General features: G+C 42.3%; 2 protein-coding genes across 2 annotated transcripts; one reads left to right on the top strand and one right to left on the bottom strand.

Annotated features, from left to right (window-relative positions):
* Window positions 1-279: 279 nt before the first annotated feature.
* Window positions 280-9132, bottom strand: LOC116055208 (nicalin-1-like). The gene is made up of 8 exons (XM_031307023.2): window positions 9098-9132; window positions 8806-8894; window positions 8115-8254; window positions 7065-7291; window positions 6412-6499; window positions 5646-5684; window positions 3650-3813; window positions 280-564 (listed from the first exon to the last, which is right to left on the bottom strand). The coding sequence occupies exons 1-8, from the start codon at window positions 9130-9132 to the stop codon at window positions 459-461; spliced, it is 888 nt and encodes a 295-aa protein (XP_031162883.2). The 3' UTR covers window positions 280-458.
* Window positions 9133-10971: 1839 nt separating this feature from the next.
* Window positions 10972-22944, top strand: LOC116055210 (coatomer subunit epsilon-like). The gene is made up of 4 exons (XM_031307028.1): window positions 10972-11241; window positions 21748-21816; window positions 22447-22521; window positions 22906-22944. The coding sequence occupies exons 1-4, from the start codon at window positions 10987-10989 to the stop codon at window positions 22942-22944; spliced, it is 438 nt and encodes a 145-aa protein (XP_031162888.1). The 5' UTR covers window positions 10972-10986.
* Window positions 22945-23013: the final 69 nt, after the last annotated feature.

Below are 23013 nucleotides of genomic sequence, written 5' to 3'. Positions count from 1 at the left end.
GAAGAAGGCAATGTTATGAGAGCAGTGAGAGTTCATTTACAGACCAGACAGCTAAACATTAAACTGAAACTATTCAGCTGATATTTGTCTGTAGGTTCATCACAACAAATTGTTGTTGCTGTAAAACATCGGTAGCAGCTTTAAACATCTAAAACTGACAACACATTTATGTAATGTAGTGCATGTCTGAAAGAGGCCACAGACTACTGCATGAACACAGTGACCTACCTGGATAACAAATGAGAGGTAGAGAGTGAGTGAGATACAGAGAGATTATTAAAAGAGAAACAGTCAAAAATCATCCTTAACATTATGTGATGGCTGTTTTAATGTTTGGATTTGGTCCATACTGGTAAAAGATGAAAGTCTCAAATACAGTTAACTGAGGACTAATTGAAAGCAGATAATAGCCTCATGACTTTACAGACAGCTGTGAGCTTTTACAAAGCTACAGTAAATCAGCTTGAAGTGCACTTAAGCATCTCAGAAGAGGAGCTCATTACAGCGTACCTGTAAGCATTCATAGTCTGCTTCAGCTGGTCGTAGAATACAAACTCTGGATCCCTGAGGACAAGCAGAGTTCAAAGCTGTCACTTGGACATCATGACAAAACATAAATGTACAATACACATGATATCTGTTGTTTATGGAAATATACAGCAAGTACTTATTGCTAAGAGCGTCACGATTTTGATTTTAAATCAAAATTGACCAAAATTAAGTCACAATCTCGAATTTCGAATAAAAAAATGGAATGGAATCGTGCTAACAATTTGACAAGCGAGTATCAGCACGCTTATAGGGTAGGTCACTCAACATGCACTGCACTTACACAAATGACTGATGATTGGTTGAAAGAAATTGATCAGAGGAATATTGTGGGAGCAGTACTGCTAGACTTCAGTGCTGCCTTTGATGTCATTGATCACAATTATTGAAAAAACTCGTATGTTATGGTTTTGCTCCATCTGCTTTATCATGGATAGAAAATGATCTATCCTATAGAACACAAAGAGTTTTCTTTAATGGAAGCTTTTCTGATACAAAACATTTAGAGTGTGGAATTCCACAAGGAAGTTCGCTTGGCCCTTTACTATTTTCTATTTTTATCAATGATCTTCCACTTGCTTTTTAAAAAGCCCATGTGTCCATGTATGCAGATGATACAACAATATACATGTATGCACCTACTATTAATGAAATAACTGCAAACCTCAACAAAGATTTACAGATAGCACCAGAATGGGTTACTAACAATAAATTATTCTTAAACATGTACAAAGACTAAAAGTATTGTATTTGGTACAAATCATTCGTTGAGCTCTAGACCTCAGCTGAATTTGATGCTGAATAATGTAGCGGTTGAGCAAGTAGAGGAAACAAAGCTTCTTGGGGTTAGATTGTAAACTGTTGTGGACAAGGCATATAGATTATCTTGTTGTAAAGATGGGGAGGAATATATCTGTTATAAAAAGATGCTCTGCTTTTCTAACACCACACCTGACCAAACAAGTCCTCCAGACTCTAGTTTTATCACATCTAGACTATTGCCCAATAATATGGTCAGGTGCTGCAAAGAAAGATCTAGGAAAACTACAGCTGGTTCAGAACAGAGCAGCTCGTCTTGCCCTTCAATTCCCACTTAGGTCTAATGTAAATAACATGCACTATCAGCATCACTCCTGGCTTTTGTTAGAAACATTAATGAATTGAAAATTGTTTGTATAGTCAATATAATGGCTAAGCCTAAAACTTAAAGCCACTGAGGGGCTGCTATGCGGACTTAAACAATCAAACAAACAAACAAACAAACAAACAGTCTATGGCTAGTAAACTAGCTGACGCGCTCTCTTCTACCAGACACCGCTCAGTAGTCTCTTGTTGAAATTACAGACTCCAATAGCCATCATTGCTTTTTGATGCTCATTTATTGATCACAAAGTTCTTCATATCCACGTGCAAGAAACCATGTGTCATCAAGCTCCAACCAGAAATATTTCCTCATCCACATGAGCGTTGCGCACTGTAGCGATTTGATGTGGTCAAAAACTGTTTGTGCTCCTTCGCTTAACAGCACCCCTAGTTACCTGTTGAAAGGTTCCTACCTATATAGACTTCACTCATATGCCTACCAGTGCCACCAGTGGACAATTTGTGTCCTACACCCAAACCAATGAAAATGGCTCTTACAGTCAACTTACATTTAGCTCTAACACACATAAATACCCCACCAGACATGCCACCAAAGGTCTTTTCAAAGTTCCTAGAGCCCGAACACAATCAATGCAACGTACAGTATTGTATCGAGGGATGGTTGCATGGAACTCACTTCCAGCAGAGATTGCCAAAGCGCACAATAAATCAAGCTTTAAAAAACTAGTAAAGCAACATCTAAGGACCCTAAGACTGTAACCATATTTTGTTTATGTATAGGAATATTGATATGTAAACAAAGATGTTGTAAGATTTAACTTTTTTATATTCTGTGCTTATGTATTTATTGTGATATTTAATAGTATATAGTAATAGAGTACTTGAAGAGGAATATGTATATTTATATTTGCAAGAAAAATAATACTAGCTATACTGCTCTTATTTTTATATCATATGGCTGTTTTTGCCTGAAAATATCTTATTTTTATAACGGTTTTGTCTGAAAATGTCTTATCTGTGGTAATGTTTTATGTTTTGTGTGGACCCCAGAAAGAGTAGCTGATGTTCTGCATCAGCTAATGGGGATCCTAATAAAATAAAATCGTTGATGCTGTCACGCCCCCATGTCACGTCTGGTCGGCTTGACAACATTGACAAGCGGAAAAAACACACACGTGTAGCCTGTTCAAGGCATGGATGTTCTCTTTATACATCCTAATACATTCTCTTAATACATCCATGGGATGCACTGCCGGCACGAATGAGGTAAAAAACCAGGAGTGAGTCGTTTCTTTCTCCCGGTTCAGTGACACTACTCGGGTTAATTAACTGGCTCTTCGGTCAGTTCGTGCTGTCAGTCAACCTCCTCTAATTTAGCTACAGCCAGTCAAAAGATAGCATGGCAACTGCAGATGCAGGAGACCCATCGACATAACTTGAACCCCCTCCTCTTTCACTGAAGTCGCCAGTGTGGAAGTATTTTGGATTTCCAGTGAATTATGTTGACGATGCGAACGTTGTCAACATAATTATCTGTGTGGTATATGTTCAAATAGTTTGTTAAGACACTTAATTGTTCAGAGAAGACTATGGACATGGCTGTTTTATCGTTTTTTGTTTGTTTTGTTGTGAACTTGAATGTCATCTTCTGTGAAGAAGACTGCAGTTACAAAAGAGAAACTAGATGGCAGGTTATAGATATAAGGTATTGTTACATAAATGTTTTAAATTTGACAATGTAGTGGTACATTGCGAACAAAGGTCAGATATTTACGGCCACTGTAGATATTATATTGCATAAAAGTCTAGTCTAAAAATGGCATAGCAACCTGTGCTTTAAAAAAAATAATTTAAAAATCGAGAATCAAACTGTGACCTTAGAATCGAAAATGTAATCGAATCGAGGATTTGGAGAATCGTGACATCCGTACTTATCGCCGTTGGAAATTTTGAGACAATACATTTTGGGCAGTGAAGCATCCACCCTTTTCTTTACCTTTTGTCAGCTTTGACGTAGTGTCTCTTGACATCCTTGAGGTAGTGTCCGAGGTGATACTCCAGAGTGGACACCACGCTGCTGTCTTTGTTCACCAGCTGAGCGGCTCTGGGCTGCGCTGTGAGCCAGTCCACCACTGCTGATAGCTGCTCGTCCTGCACCTGCTGACGCAACAAGACAAAAACTGCATTACACAGGTGTACAGTTTGAGCTACACACAAAATAACCACTAGTGTGTAATGGACAGGACAGGATATACAGGTGAAACTCGGAAAATTAGAATATCGTGCAAAAGTTCATTTATTTCAGTAATTCAACTTAAAAGGTGAAACTAATATATTATAGATTCATTACATGCAAAGCGAGATATTTCAAGCCTGTTATAATTTTGATGATTATGGCTTACAGCTTATGAAAACCCCAAATTCAAAATCTCAGAAAATTAGAATATTACATGAAATCAATAAAAAAAGTTTTTAAATACAGAAATGTCGGCCCTCTGAAAAGTATAATCATGCATATGTACTCAGTACTTGGTTTGGGCCCCTTTTGCATGAATTACTGCCTCAATGCGGCGTGGCATGGATGCTATCAGCCTGTGGCACTGCTGAGGTGTTATGGAAGACCAGGATGCTTCAGTAGCGGCCTTCAGCTCTTCTGCATTGTTCAGTCTCATGTCTCTCATCTTTCTCTTGGCAATGCCCCATAGATTCTCTATAGGGTTCAGGTCAGGCAAGTTTGCTGGCCAATCAAGCAGAGTAATCCCATGGTCATTGAACCAGGTTTTGGTATTTTTGGCAGTGTGGGCAGGTGCCAAGTCCTGCTGGAAAATGAAGTCAGCATCTCCATAAAGCTTATCTGCTGTAGGAAGCATGAAGTGCTTTAAAATGTCCTGGTAGACAGCTGCGTTGACTCTGGACTTAATAAAGCACAGTGGACCAACACCAGCAGATGACATGGCTCCCCAAATCAACACAGACTGTGGAAACTTTACACTGGACTTCAAGCATTTGGATGGTGTGCCTCTCCATTCTTCCTCCAGACTCTGGGACCTTGGTTTCCAAATGAGATGCAAAATTTGATCTCATCAGAAAAGAGGACTTTGGACCACTGAGAAACAGACCAGTTATTTTTTTCTGTAGCCCAGGTAAGATGCTTCTGACGTTTGTTGTTCAGGAGCGGCTTGACAAGAGGAATACGACATTTGAAGCCTATGTCCAGGATCCGTCTGTGTGTGGTGGCTCTTGATGCAGTAACTCCAGCCTCAGTCCACTCCTTGTGAAGCCCCCCCCCCACACTTTTGAATGGCCTTTTCCTGACAATCCTCTCCAGGCTGCGGTCATCCCTGCTGCTTGTGCACCTTTTCTTCCACACGTTTCCCTTCCACTTAACTTTCTATTAATGTGCTTTGATACAGCACTTTGAGAACATCCAACTTCTTTTGCAATTACCTTTTGAGGCTTTCCATCCTTGTGGAGGGGTGATGGTTTTCTGCATAACTGTCAGGTCAGCAGTCTTCCCCATGATTGTGAGTTCTACTGAACCAGACTGAGAGACCATTTTAAAGGCTCAGGAACACTTTGTAGGTGTTTTGGATTAATTAGCTGATTAGAGTGTGATACTTTGAGCCTACAATATTGAACCTTTCCACAATATTCTAATTTTCTGAGATTTTGAATTTGGGGTTTTCATAAGCTGTAAGCCTAATCATCAAAATTATAACAAATAAAGGCTTGAAATATCTCGCTTTGCATGTAATGAGTCTATATAATATATTAGTTTCACCTTTTAAGTTAAATTACTGAAATAAATGAACTTTTGCACGATATTCTAATTTTCCGAGTTTCACCTGTATATCCTGTCCCGTCCTTTACAGACTCTATGTGTAGCTCAAACTGTACACCTGTACACCACACTACAAAATAAGGGACAATTGTTGCTACTGCCGTTTCTTTTAGAGCTCTGTTACCACCGTGCCCTCAGTTTAGTGACTTACCATCTGTTCAGTGAAGATCTGCAGGTCTCCAGGAGCCCCCTGTGCAGCACAGTACACAAACAACAAACATGTCACATCACAGGCAGAAAGCACACGCAGTATAAAGCATTTTCTCCATCTGTGTGTTTACCTTTTCCAGTGGTGGAATGTAACGAAGTACAAATACTTCGTTACTGTACTTAAGTACATTTTTCACGTATCTGTACTTTACTTAAGTAGCCTACAATCAATAGTGCATACTTTTGACTTTTACTTCATTGCAGCAATTATTTATATTTTCTACTCCACTACATTTCTACAACGTTCCGTTACATTTTCTGATCAGTTTTACTCCCTGCCAAAACGTCTTCCTGACCGTCACACGTTTGCAGTCCAAAGGGAAGCCTTCAGCAGCGGCCGTCCAGCTCCCGGTGCCGCTCGCGATATTACGAATCCCACTATGGCCACGCCAAGACCCGCCCTTCTATAGCATTTAATAAGCACAATTACATTAACCTAAAACTAACTTAATTAAAATGCCACAGCCCATACTGTTTTTTTTTGTTTTTATTATTAGAATATAGACATTATAAGAGAATAAATCGTTATGCAAGTATTTTACTTTTAATACTTAAAGTACATTTAAAAACAGGTACTTTTTACTTTTACTTAAGCAGGGTTGTCATTGTTGTACTTCTACTTTTTACTAAAGTAATTTAGTTATGGTTATTTGTACTTCTACTTAAGTACTGAGATTCAGTACTTCCTCACTTCCTCCACCACTGACCTTTTCAGTGAGGTTGTAAATGACCCTTGCCAGTGCCTCTGCTACCAGCTTGGTGTTCCTGCTGAGTTTCTTCACATCGACATGAGGCCTGTAAAACAGGAACACAAGTGTGCAGACAGTTAGAAATGGTAAAAAAACGCTAAAACGTAAGGAGAGAAACCAGAAACCCTCTGCAGCAAGGGAGAGAAGAGAAACCAGTTACAGAGCATCCATTTTCACACAGGTGGGCTGGAATGCAGAACGTTTGAGAAATATCAAATCAACTGTGAGGTCAAGTGGATAAATGGTTTACTAACAGACAGAGAGACGGGGACGTGGATAGTTACAGGAGCAGTATGAGATAAAGGAGGAGTGAAGAGTGGAAATGAGAGGACAAAAGGTGTTTCTGCCACACTCAGACAGTATCAAATCTAAAACCTCACACGCTCATTCCACATGTGGCGGGAGTGCATAAATACAGTCGTGAATGATGCAGAATATGCAGTGGTCGTGCCCTCACAACACTCTTTTCATGGAAGGTGTATAAAGGGACTTGATAGCAGAGGTGCAAAGGAATGGGTCTATAACAACACCTGTGACATGAACAAAATGACTGGCAGCTAGAATGGAATCTCTTTTCTCTGTGATTCAGAGACTTGCAGTAATGAACCCACCCAGCAGGGGGCTCTCCCGCTCCATGGCGAGAGGAGGGGGACACTGACCGCACGTCCATGATGCTGGAGCGCTGAGCCAGGCGGTGGGAGGGCAGATGGGACAACGTGAAGGCCGGCAGCCGGCGGATCCCGAAGCGCTCGTGCTCCCAGGCCAGCATGTTGTCGGCCAGGTTGATTTTCTTGTGAACCATAGAGAACTTGACTTCTGGGAACTGACTCGCAGCCACCTGAGAGGAAATGAGAAATATAATCCTAAATCATAGCCTATAATCTATGTGCTGTGGGTTTAAAAAGAAAAGTAGAGCAAAACTGATTAAAACTGCTTGTATCAGGAAAAACTAGGTGTAGGCTCCAGGGCATCGGTAAAAGCAGATTTTTGTTTTTTTTACTTTTAATCAACTAACAATTACAACTCTGTACACATCAGTTGGTATTCATTAAGAAAAAACATTAAGTTAGAGCACACAAGTTCATTTAGGGTGAAGCAGCTCATGTGCTCTGGTTTAGGCCTGCACGATTTGGGGAAAAATATGAATCACGATTTTTTTATCTTAGAATTGATATCATGATTCTCTGCCACGATTTTTTCACTCTATCTGATCTCCTTGAACATGTCTTTACATAATTAAAACATGTCAATTTCAATGTCAAATGCTTTCAATAAATTAATTGAAGGAGAAAAAAAGAAGAAAAAAAAGAAGAAAGAAATCTTTAAAAATTAAATGGTGAACAGGGGTGAATTGAGATCGCGATTTTATAACGATTTATCGTGCAGGCCTACTCTGGTTCACCACCTAAAAATGATGTGACTCAAGAACGAAGTAAAACTGCTGTTGTGTTACAGAAATATCTACAGTGTTAAAGGGGGATAGTGCTGAGTTTGCATGGCCATTTACATTTCTATATAGGTTAAGAGATTATTTATACAGACCTATATATCTGCTACTAAATAAGAGTGTGTTTTAACATGTTTTTGTCCAAGGTTGTAGTGAGAGTCATTTAAGCGACTCAATAATCAGACTGAGGTGTATCGAGCCTTGAGGTTCTTACCATCTCCAGCTCTTTAAGTAGAGAATACTGAGGAGTTCCCTCTTTAGGAGGTTTGGACACATGAAGGTGCAAAGAGTCTCCGTTCCCCAGAGTGTCTAGACACAACACAAAGGCTACGTTGTCCTGCAGCAAACTGGAGTCTACGGAGAAAGAGAGGGAAAGGTATGGACGACAAGGAGAAGTTAACAATTACGTTTAAAAATATTGAAAGACAGAGGGTATAAAAATAAATAAAAAGGGCACCTGCCATGTTTAAACACAGCGATGTAACCAAATATTGTATGTAGAGAAAAAAAAACAAGGACTGGTTCTAACTATAATAGTGTTGTTATTTTGTTCTGATCTGCTTCAACAAGAAGCATTAAAAAGTAACTGTTTGGTTACTTTATAGTGGTGAATTTTCTCAACCATAGAAAATTCCCCACTATAAAGTAAACAATCGGTTACAGATGTAGTGTATCTTAATGTATCTATTTGTCTTTTCAGACTGGTTTGGGAATAAATTGGTCTTGAATTGTACTTCATTTTGCATTTAAAAGTAATTAAATTCAAATAATTGTCCTTATTCAGATTTTGAGTATTGTTTTAAAATTGAATCATAGCCCCAGAATTGTATATCTAACCAAATCCAGCTGCATGAATACTTATACTCCTTTCTGTGGGCAGAAATGTATGAACTGAACAAAAATACCTGTATGGTCCAGATTGTCCTCCAGCCAACGTTTGGTGCCCTGGTAGTTGAACTTCCCCCCACCAGACACAAAGAACAGCAGGTTGTACCTGAACACATTTCACAAAATCACAAATTAGTCAAATCTACAACGACAATCCCCTGACGGGAACCTGATGGAGGAGGATGTGTGATGATACGATGTATAGACATAGAGAGACTAGAGATAACATTAGGGAATATCAGAGTCTGTTGTAAATAAATCACAAGGCATACCTTAAAATGACAGACACATCAAGGGAGTGGTGCTGACTTTGAACCTACACAGACGACTTTGTCTTCGAGCATTTTACAGTAAAGTCCATTAATCCTTTACTAACCACTCTCTGGAAGAAGTGGATCCTTCCTCTCAGCTATTGTTAAGTACATTTAGACACAAGAATGAGCCTGTACCATATTATTGACCGCTTTAAGTGTTTAACACAGTCCGATATGATTCTTACTGCCAGCAGAGTGCACAGATAATGTTCAATATAGTTCTCAAAAAGCATTTGGAGCGGGACACTAAACATAACAAATGTGATAGACATAACAAAGACTTAATCGTATGTTCAGATGAACCACTGAGGTCAGCCATCAATACTACTTTTTCATTCTACTATTTCATCATACAGTGCTCAGCATAAGTGAATACACCCATGCTAAAGTTGACTAAAAAGAGGAATAAAAGATAATCTTTTGGAAATTGATCTTAATGCCTTAATTTAAAAAATGAGGAAAAATCCAACCTTTAAGGACACAAATTTTCTTTGTGAATGAATAATGTATTGTAAATAAATAAATGTTCTTCCTTAAAATACAGGGGGCATAAATAAGTACACCCCTACGTTAAATAAGAGTATTTCTTGGGCATTTTTAGGCCTTTAGTTCCACAGGACAGATGAAGACATGAAAGGGAAGAGAGACTGTATCTACAGTGCTCAGCTCCATGAACTGCTACACAGGATAAACAGCATGTTTAACAAGCAAAGACACGCACCTCTGTTTGTTAGCATGACAAGCTGATTGGTTAAAACTAAAAGAGGACATCTGATTAATTCCTTAAACCCTGCAAGTTCAGTATTGCTAACATTTTGAGAGGAATGTAAGTGATGGGGGAAAGCTACAGCGGAAAACAGGAAAGAAACTGCATTAAAGTGAACTTTATTTCTACAATAATTCACCAAAAATTACATTTTTAAGTTATGTAACCAAATAAGTAACTCATCTACTACTTCTGTTTTTCAGAAAGACTAATCCAAAGATCCCACCACTACAATTAGTCACAGTGTGAGAGACAGTGAGATCCAATCACTTGGATGTGGATGCTTGATGGTGTTTTTTGCCTCCAACGTCACTTTCCAGGCAACTAACCCTAACCTTAACCCTAAACATAACCATTGCCACGCTGCCTGGAAGGCGACGTTGGGGGCAAAAAACACCAAACACTGATGTGGATCGCTTAAAATCATCCAATCTCTGTAAAGGAACACTGCAAATCCAGGGTTTTGTCACAGTCCTCCATCCAAACCATTTTCTTTATTTTTGAGTCACACTTAGCTTTGAAAGGTTGAGGGGAAAAGCTTAAAAAATAGTAATCAGCAGATCAATTAGAAATCATCAGAAATCAATTATGCATTGGGACACTGCTTGCCTATCCATTCTTTCCACTGAAAGATTGAGCAAGGCACGAACCCCAAACAAATACAACCCAAAACAGATAAGCTTACAGTTGACTGTGTGAATAGGAAGCAGGGCACTGCTCGGTTATCTTAAATTCTATAATTTCCCTTGGGATGAATAAAGTATCAAATATCTATCTATCTATCTATCTATCTATCTATCTAAATAAAGTTTAGCATAAATAAAGGATGCTACTCGTGACTTGTTACTATGAATAAAGACTGAAACTGCATACAGCACAAGACTTTGATTTGTGGCATTAAAGTGTTTTTACCTGTACCATGTCCTGGGGCATAGTTGACATGTTCTTGGGCAGGATATATTTGTATGTTGGGTAGAAGTATGTAGCAATTCTTGGTGCAGTATAAAGCTAATCTCACCAGGTCTAAGAAGGACTGTGTTCCATTTAATTTGCACATTTGAGTTCTTCCAACTCTTCAGGAGCAGTGAGCACCCTTGACACCATTTTTTAAAAAAAGCATGTGTTGTTCACTTATTATTGACTTTTCAGCATTATCACCGCTGAACACTCAGATTTCTTCTTGCCTACATTTTATTGCATTCTGCTTGTTGTTCCAGGGTGGAGAGAAGCTGCAGGATGCCTACTACATTTTCCAGGAGATGTCGGACAAGTACTCATCTACACTGCTGCTCCTCAACGGGCAGGCAGCCTGTTACATGGCTCAGAACAAGTGGGAGGAGGCTGAAGGAGTGCTACAGGAGGCACTTGACAAGGTTAGATGACAATAGTTTGTGTTTTAGTTTTTATCCCTCTTGTCTCTTCATCACACATTTTCTGACATACTAAACACACTTCAGTGTACTTACATGCACAGTTAATTCAGCTGAAGCTTTTGGTAGCTTGTTTCTGAGGCCCGTATTAGATTCATAGCCTTCATAATTAAATCCCTAATGAATGCCTGCTTATACAGGGGAGTTGTGCTGGAAGTGTAATATGCATACAGGGTTAAACCCATTACAAGATGCATTCAAAATTATTTTTGAGTAAACTCAGATTAAAATAGGTCACAACTTTTACAAATGAAAATAATGATATTCAATATGATTCAATATGTGTTTTTATAGACACACTGTAGCATACCAATTTGTCACAAAACATGTTTAACTAAGTAATGAGGCTATTTATTCCAATAGACTTAAGCTCTAATATCACAAGTCTCAGAAATAAGCCAAACGTTTTCTGTGGATGCTTCTCACAACAATTTAAACATTTTAACTGTTCACATTGTAACAGCAGAGGGCACCACAAACTATTTTCTAGTCTACAGTTATTGTATGTTATCCATAATAAGTTGGCAACAAAATATTCACTTTGCAGTAGTTTTGCTTTTAAAGTTTGTACATTTTAATTTTTTATACGATATGAATATTAAATATACGATGCTCTATCTCACCTTTTACAAATATTGCAACTTAGTGTCCAAAAGGATGTCAGGTTTGTTTTTAAAGTTGTACAAGCTCAGTTATGTTGACTGTTAAAACCAGACCTCAGTCAGACTCTAGTGTGAGTGAAGTCTTTCACAAATGTTTTTTCTGAGCTTCTATTTTCACTTTTTTTTTTTTTTTCTTTTTTATTGGTTCATTTATTACAAAGTGATGGTTATTCATGGATGTTCTTTTTCATTAAACATACAGATACAGAACATACACAAGTTTAGTGTAGAGTTTAGAGTATTATGTGACTTTACGCCAATGTCAATGCACACATTCTGCCTAGCACGTGGAATAAAAGACCAAGATGGCGGCGTGAACGCATTGTGACGTTCCATGTCTCTCCAGATTTTGCAAATTAGTGGTAATATGCTTGTTTATTTCAAGTATTTTCAGTAAAAACAGTTTAGCATATCATACACCCAACAGGAACTTTTGGACATTGGTTCCTGCAATTCTGACATCGTTATTAGCGTACTTCCAGAGATCGCTAAACCAACGGCACCTCCAAACATCGCCACACCGACTGGAGGGACCTTCAAGCGGACACGCAAACGTCGCCGCAGGGGGTCGCGCGGTGGAATCTGAGCGCGGCTAAAGCTAACTCCACATCGACTCGCTCTTCAACAGAACAGCTGATGACTCCGGTAAGACCAGAGGTGGTGGTTTGTGCATTTATGTTAACAAAACGTGGTGCACGGACACCACCATCACCATCAGAGTTACTGCTCAGCTAACCTAGAGTATCTCATGGTTAAGTGTAGACCTTTCTATCTGCCCAGAGAGTTTAACAGCGGCCTATATACCACTGGATGCTAATGCTAAGATTGGCATGAAAGAACTGCATTCTGCTATCAGTAAACAACAAACTCTGCATCCCGAGGCAACCTACATTGTCGCGGGTGACTTCAACCACTCAAATTTAAAGACTGTACTGCCTAAATTCCATCAAAATGTATCATGCCCCACAAGAGGAGAAAAGACTTTAGACCAAGTCTACACAAATATGGCTGATGCATACAAAGCTGCTCCCTTCCCCCATCTAGGACACTCAGATCACCTCTCATTGTTTCTACTGCCCAAGTATTCAGCACTCATCAAATGTGTGAAACCAACAGTAAGGACAGTCAAAGTGTGGCCAGAGGGAGCTGACTCGGCACTGACTGGAGAGTGTTCACAACTCAGGCCACCCATGACTCCCACACGGACATTGTTTCATATGCCTCCTCCGTTCTGGTCTGTATCAACTCAAACATCAACAGTGTCACCACGCTCAAACGGATTACTACTTTCCAAAATCAGAAGCCATGGATAAACAGTGAGGTCAGACTCCTGCTGAAGGTACAAGACATCGCATTCAGATCAGGTGATGCTCAAGCCTGTAGCTCATCCAGGGCTAACCTGAAAAGAGGTATCAAAAAGGCCAAGCACAACCACAAGCTAAGGATTGAGGCTCACTTCAGGAACAACTCTGACCCCTGATGCATGTGGCAAGGCATCCAGGCCATCACAGATTACAAAACCACTAACTCCACCCCCCCTGTCACTGACCACTCCTTGCCTGATGAGCTGAACCACTTCTATGGCCGCTTTGATTGGGGGGGGACAACAAGGTTAAGGGACAACAAGGCTGTGGTCTCTGCAGATCACCAGCCCCTCAAACTCTCCACCACCAATGTGTGTGTGGCACTGAGCAGGACTAATGCACGTAAGGCCGCTGGTCCTGATGGTATCCCCGGACGCGTACTCAGGGCCTGTGCTGTGCAGTTGACTGAGGTTTGGACTGACATATTTAATTTGTCACTAGCACAGGCAGCTGTCCCCACATGCTCTAAAACCACCTCCATCGTGCCGGTGCCAAAACACTCCACTGCAACAAACCTTAATGACTTCCGTCCAGTTGCACTCACCTCCATCATTATGAAGTGCTTCGAGAGGCTGGTCCTGGCCCATCTCAAGACCTGCTTACTCACCGGACCCCTTCCAATTTGCCTACCGTCAGAAGAAGAGCACAGAGGATGCCATCTCTACGGCACTTCACTCTGCACTGTCCCACGTTGACAATAGCAACACCTACGTGAGAATGCTGTTCATTCATCATCATCATCATCATAGCTTTATTTGTATAGCGCCTTTCATACACAGAGTGCAGCTCAAAGCGCTTTACATCCAAAACATTCAACACAACTCTCGCAGGAGCACATTTAAAGCACGCAAACAGTATATTTGCACTGTTGCACTGGTATTTTGCTTATTAGTTGACTGAATAATAATAATAATCACATACATAACATAACATAGCAGGGACAGATACAGCATGACATGAAGGAGAGGAGAGGGAAAAAAAAGCAACTCTCAGACTATCCTCATAAAGATAAGAACAGTGTGGGAACAGGAAAAAAACACCTCAGCACATAGCACACAAGCAGTACATTTGCACTGCTGAACATAACATAACATAAATGTACAGTTGCACATTTAGCGGCGAAGGCGTGGGACTGGGGAGGGGGTAGGTTGGGGGAGTTTGGCCTGCTGAGAAACGCACAGCCCGGCAGTCCCACTAGTGTCCCAGTCCGCAGAATGTTATAGCGATAACACAGCACGTTGCCGTGGTGACACCCTTGAACAGTCCAGAACCGATACGACAATCAGCAGGCAGTGGGGAAGACGGGGGAGGAACCAAGAGAGTCTCGCTTGCAGAGCCCCAACAGGGTGACTGTTTGTTCCAAGAAACGGCCTTGGCAAGGCCGTTCAGGATAAGGGAGCCGAAAGATTAAATTTGTTTTGTCTACATGAATGGCTGCTCTAATTTAGACATACATTCTATTGTTCAACTGTTCAACTGGTCAATTTTTCTTTCCAAATCCATGACCTTCCTCATGATGGTATCCAAGCCGCGGGTCATTACCATGTTGTTTTCCATCACGCGATTAATAGTTCCAGTTTGCGAACTGATCGCTTTTTCGACAGCTTCAGTCAGGCCAGGCAGCTTCCTTGGGCTTTGGACAGCTACCAAAGTCTTTCCAATTTTTCGATAAACCAGAGCGAAGCATCCTCCAATCAGCAACATTCCAGTTATCAGGGTTCCAAATAGGTAGATATCCTCAACGTCCTCCACGGAAAGAGCAGAGAGACACACGACACGCCATTTCTCCCAGCCGTCCATCGTATACCCCTCAGCAAACGTCCCGTCAGGACATGCTGGCTCACCCGAACCAGTGCTCCTCCTCGAGAATACAGTGTCAATTGCGTTGAGAGACCAGTTAATCAATTCCATGATTTTTAGGTATTTGTAGAGCCTTGCAGGGAGAGTCTCTAAAAAGTTAACAACAGACAACACAAGACAAGATAGCAAGCAGGGTAGGCCTGGGAGGGAGAGGGAGAAAAAAAGCGACCGCCTTCGTTGAGAGCTGGAAAGGAAAGGTTCATTGACTTAGTTCAGCATTCAACATCATCATCCCCTCCAAACTGATCACCAAACTCAGTAAACTGGGCATCAATACCTCCCTCTGTAACTGGATTCTGGACTTCCTAACCAACAGATCTCAGTCTGTTAGGTTAGATAATCACACCTCCTCAACCATCACCCTGAACACCGGCGTACCACAGGGATGTGTGCTGAACCCTCTCCTTTACTCCCTCTTCACCTACGACTGCACACCTGTACATGGCTCTAACACTATTGTCAAATTTGCAGACGACACTACGGTGATTGGTCTCATCAGCAACAATGATGAGACAGCCTACAGGGAGGAGGTCCAGCACCTAACATTGTGGTGCACTGACAACAACCTGGCTCTCAACACCAAGAAGACCAAAGAGCTCATTGTGGACTTCAGGAAGTCTAAAGCTAGCACACACATCCCCATTCTCATCAACGGGACTGAGGCGGAGCATGTCACCAGCTTTAAGTTTCTGGGTGTCCATATCTCTGAGGACCTCTCTTGGACCCTCAACACCTGTAATCTGATCAAGAAGGCTCACCAGCGTCTCTTCTTTCTGAGGAGACTCAAGAAGGTCCACCTGTTTCCTCAGATCCTGGTGAACTTCTACCGCTGCACCATTGAAAGCATCCTCACCAATTGTGTCACAGTTTGGTACAGCAACTGCTCTGTCTACGACTGGAAAGCTCTGCAGAGGGCATCATTGGTTCCTCACACCCAGCGCGCAGCATCATCAAAGACTGTTCTCACCCCAACCACAGACTGTTTACCCCACTCCCCTCCGGAAGGCGTTACAGGTCTCTCCACACCCAAACCAGCAGGTTCAGAGGAAGCTTCTTTCCTGCGGCTGTCACCCTACTGAACTCTAGCTCTGCATCCCGGTGACAACCAACCAACTAAGCCCCCAACCCCCCTATCCCACCCATAGTGTTCTACTTATTTACAAATGTACATACTGTAACTACACTTATACATAGCCATATTCTATTGCTCTTCATACTATTCATCCTGCACATACACTTATTCTCACTATTCTTATAATGTTACTGTTTCTGCACTACAACGGTACTGTTAACACACTGCACATAGCTTTACATATCTGTTTGTATATGGTTCATACTGAATATCCATATTTATTCAGTTTTTCTTATAATAATACACTGCATATATCTATATAATTTTTACTACTATTATAATGTTACTGCTGCTACATCGCACATATCTGTACATGTTGTTCATACATTGTTCATATTACATAGCCATATTTATTCTGCTCTTATAAGGTAACTGCTAATACACTGCACACATTTATATGTAATTTATATTACTCTAAACCACCTTCTGTTAACCAACTGTACACTACTTGTTGCAAATCAGGGAAACAGGCCAGCCAATCCGGCACAGGGGGCGGGTCCATAGGCTCAGATTGAGGGAGGTGATAGAGTCTATCTGCCTGTGCAAGTGCTGCAGCCACTTGGCACATGGCACTGGTCACACCTGCAGCCCATCAAGTAATCAGGGGAAGGCATTAAAGAGCCCATATTATGAAAAAACTCACTTTTTCTGGGATTTGGGGTGTTATTTTGTGTCTCTGGTGCTTCCACACGCATACAAACTTGAAAAAAAAAAACATCCATGCTGTTTTGAGTGAGATACGGGTTTCTGAATGTATCCTGCATTCAGTCTCTGGGTGAGCAGGTCAAAATCGGCAGGGCTATCTACGTCATTGGCCGAAACATTTGGTGTGTGCTAACCACTTTAGCTAATACCACATCAGCTAGCTGTTTCTCCAACTTCGGTCAGTACAAGGCAGGATTAGCCGGGAGACTTCTTCTAAACGAGGGCACCCTTCCAACTTTGCGTTGAATACCTGCAGACGAGGGACATGTAAGTAGTTTAGTACTTTTGTAGATTAGGATGAACTTGTGTGTGTTGTAGCCATGTTTTGCCATTGAGAACGAGGTGGCTAACCGCTAGCAGCATTAGCTTCTAGCTAGTAGCCCAGTACCTAGCTACTGCGCAGTACCTAGCTACTGCGCATGTGCGACTTCCAACAAAGATGGGATATAAGTGTGATGCCTCACTCTGTAGCTAAAACAGAAAGTTCAACACTCAGGGTGAAAAGAGGAGCTGCAGCAATGTGCAGTACAACAAAAATATGGTGTTTTTTGAAAATTAAACCATGTAAACCTATTCTGGTACAACCTCAAAATACAATTATGAACCTGAAAATGAGCATAATATGGGCGCTTTTAGAGAGCCAGCCCAAGGCCGCATGGGGGAGAGTGAGGAACAAAGGACCAGAGAAGCAACACTGCAGGAGTTTGTTGTTGAGTAAGGAGATTGGCTGGAAAAAGGACTGACCTCTCGCCCTGCTTTAAACCTCCACAGGACAACACTGCCTGAAGACTGACAGACCAGACGGGAAGAATCCCGAGTTAAAGTTTGTCCCACTACCCTTTTCCTGACTAAGTTATTAAAGAACACTTTATGTTAAAGCTAACTGTCTCTGAGACTCCTATTTTCATTGTGAATCAGGCTCTCAAGGTTTTTGGTGGAGAATGCAGGCCTTTCTGTTCCATCGCTAAAGATTCACAATGAAATAAGTAGAAGAGAGAGACACTGCTATTGCTATGGAGAGTGCATTAGCCCAGCTTGTCCAAACCCAAACCCAGCATGCCCAAAGCCTGGTGGCCTTACAAGATGCTATGACTGCGCTGCGCCAGCATTTGATGAAGCCAGAGAAGCCTACAGAGCCCAGTAAAGTGCTGACCAAACAAGGTGGTGAAGATGATATTGAGGCTTATCTGGAGGTGTTTGAAAGGACAGCAGAGAGAGAGCGTTGGCCTAAAGCAGAGTGGGCAGGCATCCTGGCCCCTTTCTTAACAGGTGAAGCTCAAAAAGCCTGTCGGGACCTTACACTCCCAGATGTGAATAATGAAAAAGGGGGATGTGGAAGCACCGAATCAACACCACACCACCCAGGTGGGGCAGCCTAGGTCACCCCCACGGCATCGACCTCTGGTGAATCACGACCGCCATAAATGTTTACCTGCGGACAAGAGGGCCATTTAGCTTGGAGTTGTCTCATCAATGATGAACCAATTCCCACAGCTGGGTCAATGGACTCCACACGAAAGAGTGGCAGCTACCTCACCACCTGCTGGGCCCATAAAGGCCTAAAGGCCCCTAAGCTTCCCGTTAGGATTGGGAACCAGGACGCGGGGGCCCTGCTGGACTCGGGGAGTTCCGTGACCCTAATAAGGCCAGAGCTGACCACTGGGCCCAGTGGGCCCATCATCCCAATATCCTGCATCCGTGGAGACTCGCAGGATTATCCCACAACCCACATCAAGGTGCAGACCACGAGGGGTACCTTTGAGGTTGAGGCTGGCGTGGTAGAAAAGTTGCCAGTACCACTGTTGATAGGGTGGGACTGCCCTATATTTTGTTTTTGGGACCACAGGACCGGGGGCCCCAGAAGAAGTAGTACGAGGAAGAAACCTCTGAGAAACCAAAAAGCAAAGTTGGTACATGCCTGTGCAGCACCCTTGGGGCCCTCCCTTTCATCTGAAGAGGAAACCGCTGAAGAAGCTCGGGTCCCTGCAGAGGCCCTGGGGAAGGAGGACCCGGGGCCGGACGAGACCTCATCAGATGAAGTTTTTTCTGAGGGGCTGGAAAAGGGCAGTTTGGGACCGCCCAGTTGGAGGACGCCAACTTGGAACATACCAGACAAAACCTAGTGGTTGTTGAGGGGAAACGTGTGGAGGGGGTGAGTCAACTTGTTTTTCCACATTTTTCAGTGAAAAAGGGCCTCTTGTATTGGGTGGTTAAGCGGGGTGAAATCGTTGTTGATCAGCTGCTAGTCCCAAAATGCTATGTTCCCAAAGTTTTGTACCTTGCCCACTCACATCTTTTGGGAGCTCATTTAGGGGTGGAGAAGACCTACGACAGAATCTTGGGTCGATTCTACTGGCCAGGGGTGAAAAGGGCGGTCCAGGATTATTGCAGAAGCTGCAGGGAGTGCCAGAAGACTGCCCCAAAGGTACCCTATCAGAACCCCTTGATCTCTTTACCTATAATTGACACCCCCTTCCAGAGAGTGGCCATGGATATACTGCCAAAGTCCAGTAGGGGGCATCGGTATATCCTAGTCATCATGGATTATGCCACTCGCTACCCTGAGGCCATTCCATTACGTACTGCTAAAGCTGTTGCCCGAGAATTATTCCTTCTCTTCAGTCGAGTTGGTATTGCAGAGGAAGTCTTGATGGACCAGAGAAGTTGCTTCATGTCTCGGATAATGAAGGAGATGTGCAGATTGTTGAAAGTCAAGTCAATTAAGAACGTCAGTGTATCACCCACAGACAGATGTCCTTGTAGAGCGATTTAATAAGACCCTCAAACAGATGCTGAGGAAAGTTATTGATGTGGATGGGAAAAATTGGGACCAACTAATTCCTTTTGTCTTGTTTTCCATACGAGAAGTTCCCCAAGCTTCCACAGGGATTTCGCCGTTTGAGTTGCTGTATGGGCGGAGACCCAGAGGCATGCTGGATCTGGCTAAAGAGGCTTGGGAGCAACAACCATTGCCCCACCGCTCCGTCATAGAGTATGTGGATCAGATGCAAGAGAGGATGGCTAAAATATGGCCACTCGTACGGGAGCATATGCAGCAAGCCCAACAAGCCCAGACCCGGGTCTACAACCGGAATGCTCAAGTGTGGGAGTTCCGGCCTGGTGAGTTTGTCCTTGTCCTCATACCAACTGCAGAATGCAAGTTCTTGGCAAAGTGGCATGGGCCCTATGAGGTGGTAGAGAAAGTAAGTGGGGTCAACTACAAGGTGAGACAACCAGGCCGAAGAAAATCCTGCCAGATTTACCACATAAACCTTCTTAAGAAATGGCATGCCTCTGATTGTGTGCCTATGACATCGCTAACAGCTGAAGTCCCAGGTTCTGACTCTTCACAGGTACCTTTAGGCTCTCAGCTGACCCCTGTCCACCGCCAAGACCTGGTAGAACTGACCAGTCAGTTTAAAATGTCTTCTCCAACCGACCTGGCCGAACTAATGTAATCCAACATGACATAATCACCGAACCAGGAAAGAAGGTGAGGCTCCGGCTCTACCGTATCCCAGAGGCCAAGAGAGCAACCGTTAAAGAGGAGGTGAGAAGGATGTTGGAAATGGGTGTTATTGAAGAGTCACGTAGTGCCTGGTCCACCCCAATTGTTCTGACTCCCAAGCCGGATGGCACTGATAGATTCTGCAATGATTTTAGAAAGTTGAATGAAGTCTCTAAGTTTGATGCCTACCCCAAGCCTAGAGTGGATGAGCTAATCGAGCTATTAGGCCCTGCCCATTTTGTTTCTACTCTTGATCTTACCAAAGGATACTGGCAGGTTCCCCTCACCAAGGCCAGCCAATCCGGCACAGGGGGCGGGTCCATAGGCTCAGATTGGGGGAGGTGATAGAGGGAGTCTATCTGCCTGTGCAAGTGCTGCAGCCACTTGGCACATGGCACTGGTCACACCTGCAGCCCATCAGGTAATCAGGGGAAGACATTAAGAGAGCCAATCCAAGGCCAAACGGGGGAGAGTGAAGAACAAAGGACCAGAGAAGCAACATTGCAGGAGTTTGTTGTTCAGTAAGGAGATTGGCTGGAAAAAGGACTCGCCCTGCTTTAAACCTCCACAGGACAACACTGCCTGAAGACTGACAGACCCTGGACGTGAAGAATCCTGAGTTAAAGTTTGTCCCACTACCCTTTTCCTGACTAAGTTATTAAAGAACACTTTATGTTAAGCTAACTGTCTCTGAGACTCCTATTTTCATTGTGAATCTGGCTCTCAAGTCCCCTGGGTTGCTACATACTGTCTACACTGCAGTATATTTCTTGTCCTGTCTATACTTGAATATCGCATTGCAATTTTCTGCTCTTTTTGCACTTCTGGTTGGACGCAAACTGCATTTCGTTGTCTTTGTACTTGTACTCTGCACAATGACAATGAAGTTGAATCTAATAAATAAAAATGAAAAGAAACAATGTATAGTGTTTCACACAGACGGGTATGTAGAAATATGAACATTTGGAGCATAATTGAATTCCACCTTGTCTGCTGTACTTGTGATAAAGGAAATTAAAGTCATCTCTGTAAGTGACATGAAACTTGAACATGAAACAGAAGGTACTATATTTTCTTTCACTGTCTTGACTCCATGTTTTTGTGTTTTGAGTCTCACTTTCTGTCCATCTGTCTCTCTCTCTCTCTCTCTCTCTCTCTCTCTCTCTCTCTCTCTCTCTCTCTCTCTCTCTCTCTCTCCCTCCCCCTCCCCCCTTTTAGGACAGCAGTCACTCTGAGACGTTGATCAACCTCATAGTGCTAACTCAGCACATGGGCAAAGCTCCCGAGGTGAGACTTTGGACCCAATGCCAACCCAACTCTTCAACAGCCTTCACTTTAGCAGTTTCCTTTAGACAAACTTCCTCTTCAGTCAACGAGGATTTGAAATCTCTTTGTCCAATAACATTACGCTAAGAGTGAAAGATGCTCTTCTCAGCAATTTTGTGTGTTTGCTTTAATTGAAGCCGGCAAAAGCATTCAACCAAGCAATTTCTTGATTGCGTTTGTCCTCTATCATGAAAAGTGTTATCTAAGCATTTCCACTGGTTTAGTGCTGTATGAGTAGTACACCCTGGAACTCAACATCAAGTTCATAAGATAAAGACTCAATTATCTATCTCAAGAATGCTGTGCATTGACGTTAAGCCATCATTAAATGGTGTCCAACTGTGATAACCACTAATTAGCACATCTCATTCAAGGTTAACCGGAATCATGTAGACAACGCATCTAATCCTCAAGTGTGGTAGTAGAGAGTAACTTTTGAATTTACTTTTTTTTAGTCTATATGGCTTCCTGACTAATGATAAATGTTCACATATTGTTAGTTGTCTTGATCAATCTCTTGAGTTTTAATGTCCTTATTTTTTTGGCTTTAACTTTCTAACTTTTGCGACATCTGTTTACGTCTGCCCTCAGGTAACCAATCGGTACCTCTCTCAGCTGAAAGATGTGCACAGAGCCCACCCATTTCTCAAAGACTACTTAGCCAAGGTAACTTGATTGTGTCTATATTTGTTATTCAATGCATTTTATTCTGAGGGAGGCCTCTGACCTTTGGCCAGGGCTATTTAGGTTCACAAGTTCCACTCAGTTGTTGACAAGCCTTCATAACCTTTACTCTGTTATCATTGAATTACCTGGCTTGGTTGTTTTAAATGTTGGGCAGCAGATGTCGTTGGAGCAAAGTCAATGCGTGCATTAAACTCTGAATCTTTAGCCTTTGTCACACAGTGTGTTTTTAATTACACAGGAGTGCAGATGTACATCAACATACTAAAACTGGATTCCATTACCAAAACAAACCATGCGATGCACAGCTGGTCAGATGTTTTTCCTGGTGTTTAACTGGTTTCTCTGTTCTTTGTTTCCCTGCAGGAGAATGAGTTTGACAGACTAGTGATGCAGTATGCATAGCCAGTGTTTCTGGTCAGACCAGGTAGGCCCTGCTATCATTCAAAAAATGCGAAGAATGGGCCCATGTCT

This window comes from Sander lucioperca, chromosome 11 (genome assembly GCF_008315115.2).
Source record: "Sander lucioperca isolate FBNREF2018 chromosome 11, SLUC_FBN_1.2, whole genome shotgun sequence".
In the NCBI taxonomy this organism is placed as follows: Eukaryota; Metazoa; Chordata; class Actinopteri; order Perciformes; family Percidae; genus Sander; species Sander lucioperca.
The sequence above is the reverse complement of the archived record's forward strand: the minus strand, read 5'-3'. Positions and strand labels throughout refer to the sequence as shown.

Excerpts from the sequence above, each read along its gene's own strand:
- LOC116055208 (XM_031307023.2), bottom strand. The coding sequence starts at position 9,132 with ATGCTCGAAGACAAAGTCGTCTGTGTAGGTTCAAA. Across the intron at positions 8,255-8,805 it reads GGACAATCTGGACCATACAG|ACTCCAGTTTGCTGCAGGAC; the intron begins GTATTTTTGTTC and ends CTTTCTCCGTAG. Across the intron at positions 6,500-7,064 it reads GCGGGAGAGCCCCCTGCTGG|GCCTCATGTCGATGTGAAGA; the intron begins GTGGGTTCATTA and ends CCTGTTTTACAG.
- LOC116055210 (XM_031307028.1), top strand. The coding sequence starts at position 10,987 with ATGTGTTGTTCACTTATTATTGACTTTTCAGCATTATCACCGCTGAAC. Across the intron at positions 21,817-22,446 it reads ACATGGGCAAAGCTCCCGAG|GTAACCAATCGGTACCTCTC; the intron begins GTGAGACTTTGG and ends GTCTGCCCTCAG. Across the intron at positions 22,522-22,905 it reads TCAAAGACTACTTAGCCAAG|GAGAATGAGTTTGACAGACT; the intron begins GTAACTTGATTG and ends GTTTCCCTGCAG.